The 4,373-nt window shown below is 45.9% G+C and overlaps 1 protein-coding gene across 2 annotated transcripts; it reads left to right on the plus strand.

The window, feature by feature from the left end:
* Positions 1 to 1,216: 1,216 nt before the first annotated feature.
* LOC6900364 (uncharacterized) lies at positions 1,217 to 1,964 on the plus strand. Of its 2 annotated transcripts, none has more exons than XM_002134723.3 (2): positions 1,217 to 1,449; positions 1,493 to 1,964. In XM_002134723.3, exons 1-2 carry the CDS (start codon positions 1,343 to 1,345, stop codon positions 1,671 to 1,673), a joined length of 288 nt encoding a protein of 95 aa, XP_002134759.2. In that variant the 5' UTR covers positions 1,217 to 1,342; the 3' UTR covers positions 1,674 to 1,964. The 2 variants fall into 2 exon arrangements, with proteins under 2 accessions (XP_002134759.2, XP_015042608.2); XM_015187122.2 differs by having other exon boundaries at positions 1,510 to 1,964.
* Positions 1,965 to 4,373: the final 2,409 nt, after the last annotated feature.

Here is a 4,373-nt window from a genome sequence, read left to right on the forward strand (position 1 = left end):
GCCGTTGCACATTAGTTTCGCTTCGCTTGGCTCCAATGGTTTTCAGCTCTCGTCGTCCTGGTTCTGGTTCTGGTTCTGATTCTCGCCGTGCCCGTGTCCGTGCCCGTGCCCGTGCCCGTGCCCCTGCCCGTGGTCGTTGGTTCCTTTACTTTGCGGTAATTAATGTCCATATGTGTGTGTGAGCGTGAACCCTGTGTGCCTTTCGGTGGCGTCAATTACTTGGGGTCTTGCAGTTGGCCAGTTACAAATTACAGGCTGTGCCTCCTCCATGTGGCGGAGGGTTCCTTTTTTGAGGCTGTTGTTGAAGTCTTGTGAATTTTATTGGCAAATCAATTAGGTTGGGCCTGGAAATTGTATGTTTGATGTTGGATGTTGGCTGTTGGCTGTGGGTCAGCGGTTAATTTATTTGATTTCTTCCAAATGAATACCAAAAAGTTTTGATCACTTCTATTTATTTATTAGTTGTGGCGCATGGTGGCAACTCTGCCGCCTCCAGCTGTTGCGATGTGGCTCCCGTTGTGGAAGGGAGAGAGCCAAATTTAATTAGCTTTAAGTGTGTTGGTTGCGGTTGTTGTTGTTCGCTACGGTTCCGTAATTTGTTGTTAATTACTTTTCGCGGAGCAGCTTTTTATTGAAAATTAACGCCAGCAGGTTTTCCGTATTCCGTATTCCGTTTTCCGTTATTCTGTTATTCCGTAGTACCATTCGGTATTTGTTTTCGCATTTTCCCGCCAGTCTCTGGAACGGGGATCTGGGTCTGGGTCTGGGGCTGGGTGTGGGTGCTACTTAAATTGAAATCACCCATAAATAGGCATTAAACGTGGTACATAATGATTTTAATGGCGGTTTCCCATATTATGCTGATTACTGTACATTTTCGGTTTCAAATATTGATTTTCCTCTTCTGTTTGCCATTTTGTTGTCAGTTGTTCTTTTTTTTCAATTTGTTCGGCATTCGAGATAAATTTATCTAATGACGTTGCCATTATTTGCCTTTGGGCCATTTCGAAGCCATGATTTATGGCCCAGCTTTTAAATTTGCATAATTTTATTAATTTGGCCCAGACTTGAATGGCCCGATAAGCCAAGCATTTGCCCGACTCAAATACTAGTTAAGCACAATTTACTTAAGATTGCAAAACCAATCGCACGGAATAAAATGCGCATCAAACCCAAATACACATACTAGTACAGAGCCTGCTTGTCGATCGATCAGTTGCTCGGTTTTTCTGACAACCATGCCAAGCAAAAGTCCCCAATAAAATACTTAGAAATGTAAATTTATTCCAAATTCAAAATTCAAAATTCAAAATTCATGTGACCGATATCATTGAAAGCTGAAATGGATCCCGCGGAATCCAGCTGCATCTGCCAGCAGCATCCCTGCTGCCAGAACCAGAGTGGGACGGAGACCGCAACCGAGTGTGGCATCCTGGCCAGGGGGCAGCGGTGAGTGTGGAGCGCACTTGATGCTATCCCTCCATATGAATAGATTCTATGCAAGCCTAGACTGGGAAATGCTCACAATCGGCGTCGTGCTACTGATCATCCTGCTTCTGATGCCGACGGGACTGTACCTTGTGCGGAGGCATCATCACAAACTGTGCTATGGCGGCGGCGGCTGTATTGCGACGGGGTTCTGGACGCACGACGAGGGCCCGAATCGGCGATAGGATTCGGCGTTCTGTTCTATATCTGAGCGCAGTTTAATTGAAGTTTGGCAATAAATTGAACTAGCCTCGTTCCCTGGGCATGCTGCCAGAACCATTTGCCATTTTTACACCATTTGCACGCTGTCAAAGAGCAGACCGCAGGGCAATTCCCGGAGACTCCGGCACCTTTACCTTTACCTAATTAGGCCGCCGGCAGTTGGGCTGTAGGTTGCAGGTTGTGGGTTGTAATCGTCTCTTTTTTGGGCGCTGCCAATCATCAAGCTGTTTAAATAATAAATCACTTTAAAATTAGTTTGCCAACTTGTGTAGGTTGAGCGACAGCAAATTAGTGAAAGTTAATTAAAACTATTTAAATTGCAAATTATTTTAACATTTTTCACACACAGAGACACTGAAGAGAGGCCATGTTGTAGCTGTAGTTGTAGTTGTAGTTGTAGTCGTGTAAAAAGTTGAAAGCGTTACGAGTATTCACGCATACAGGCCCGGGGAGAAGAAAAACTCGCCCACACACATACACACACATGCATTTTTCACAAAATGTTTAAATGAGGGAGAATTAAAAAAAGGGAGAGACTTCCTCTCACAGTGCTGGGTCGTATCTAGAAAAAATGTCAAGTTGCCACGGGACCCGGAAGGGGAAACGGGAAGGGCCAGGGCAACGCAGTCTGTCAGGCGGTGCGGGGCAGGGGCAGGGGCAGGGGCGTGGGCGTGGGCGTGGGCGTTAAGGCGTGTACGTGGGGCGCAACAATTTGCATATAAAAAGGGTTGTTAGACTTTAAATAGCAGGCCTGGCCTATTATATGCATTAGGCCAGATATGGCGGGCATTAAGATAAGGCACTTACGCCAGGCTTACAACGCTGCCCTTACAACTCCCAGGCTCCCAAGCTCCCAAGCCCAACTCCACATGCCACACGGCATACTCGTACACACAGCTCACCTACGCAAAAGTTAATTTATGCGGGCATGTCTGCACTCCTCCCTGCCGCCCAGTCTGGCTTGTTGAAATTTTAATTAAAGGGAAAATATTTAAGGATGCAGCAGCAGCAGAATCAGAAGGAAGAATGAATAAAATAAAAAAAAGCAGCGAAGGAAAGGAAGGGAACGAAGGGCGAGGAATTCGCTGTAACCCGCATACTCTGGGAACTTTTGGCCTTGCAAAGAACTCCAACCAGCCTCGCTACCCGTTGGCATGCTCATCACTTGACAAGTACTTAACTTCCGCCACTGACTTTTACTTAATTCCTAATGATGGAATGCCAACTGCTTTTCGCACAAACACTCGTAGGAGTGGAGAAAATGGTTTTTGTGGAGATAAGTTATGCCCCATGTTGATGCAACAGACGCGATGAAGTACTTACATATTTAGGAGTATTAAAATAAACGCAGTCTTTAGCTTAGTTCCCTTGCTGTACAAAATAATTACGGCTGATACTCCTAGGTGCTTTTGGTATGCATTTCACCCGCTGAAAGGAGCGTTTCCAACACAGTCTTCTTACTTTTCTTTACATTTGTATAATTAAATGGAATGTAACATGAGCTTCGCCAGACCAAAGGATATCAAAAGAAGTAGCCCGTAAATCTATGCACGATTTAATTTATAAACTTTAATTATCTTCAGTTGGGAGCTACTCTCCCTCCATTGGAACAAACAGTTCTTCAGTTTTGTTCCTCGGCTTCGCTGAACGGATTCCGGATCCCCGGAACACAGTTAACCCTTGTGTGTTGGAATTTCAATTAGCAGGCCAATACAAGCCGAGCCGAACGTCTCCCAGCCAAGCAACGAGCAACGTGCAACGTGCAACGTGCAACAACTGACCGCAAGGTAGGCACGTCGGCCAGCCTCTAGATGCACATTACTGGGGGTGCTCGAATCTTTTTTGGGCCGACCGCATTTTCCTCCCAATTCAGGCTGGAGATTAAGCCAACAATAGGAGTACCTGACTGGGGGAGACTTTAGCAGCAACATTTGCAAATATCTCAGTTTAAATGCCTTTCGGTTGGCAGTTCTCCGGGCATTCCTGTAGCCGACCATCCACCCATCTGTGAGGCAGGTTGAATGTTGTTGACCAGGCTAAAGGCTGCCTGCTTTTATGAAGCTCTTCTAAATCAATTTGACGGAGATGCGCCATGGCCTGGCAGGAAGCACTAGCACTCCCGACTGCTCCGACTACTCCGACTACTCATCAAGCCCGCAACGAGGTCCCTTTCGAAACGATTAAACGTGGAGCATTTGCGTTAGTCAACATACTCGTAGTTTGACATTCCAAATTAATGAGCACTTAAGCGCACGCAAAACACATTTATTTTGGCTCTCTCTCACTCTCTCTCTCTCTCTCTCTGCCAGTGTGCGTTTCCAAGGGTATCTGTGCGGTGTGTCGTGGTGTGTCTTTGCTGCCGCTGACACTTGCCAAAACGGTTCGGCGCTGAACCTGCCAGCACAAAAGTTAAGTGTCTTTGACAGACAGCCAAATTTGGTGGTTAGATTACGACACACACACACACACACCCCACACACACCGAGATACTTACCGATACGATACTCGTACAGGGGAATGATTTATGGGGCTGCCACGTGGAATTATGCACGTACTCAGACCCAAAATTCTAATTATGATGCATTAATCACCAAGAAGATACTCTATAGATCTGCTTTTTATGGCATTTTTGGAGAATAATCTATGCAAATGCGATAAATTAG

The sequence above is a fragment of the Drosophila pseudoobscura genome, chromosome X (assembly GCF_009870125.1).
Source record: "Drosophila pseudoobscura strain MV-25-SWS-2005 chromosome X, UCI_Dpse_MV25, whole genome shotgun sequence".
In the NCBI taxonomy this organism is placed as follows: Eukaryota; Metazoa; Arthropoda; class Insecta; order Diptera; family Drosophilidae; genus Drosophila; species Drosophila pseudoobscura.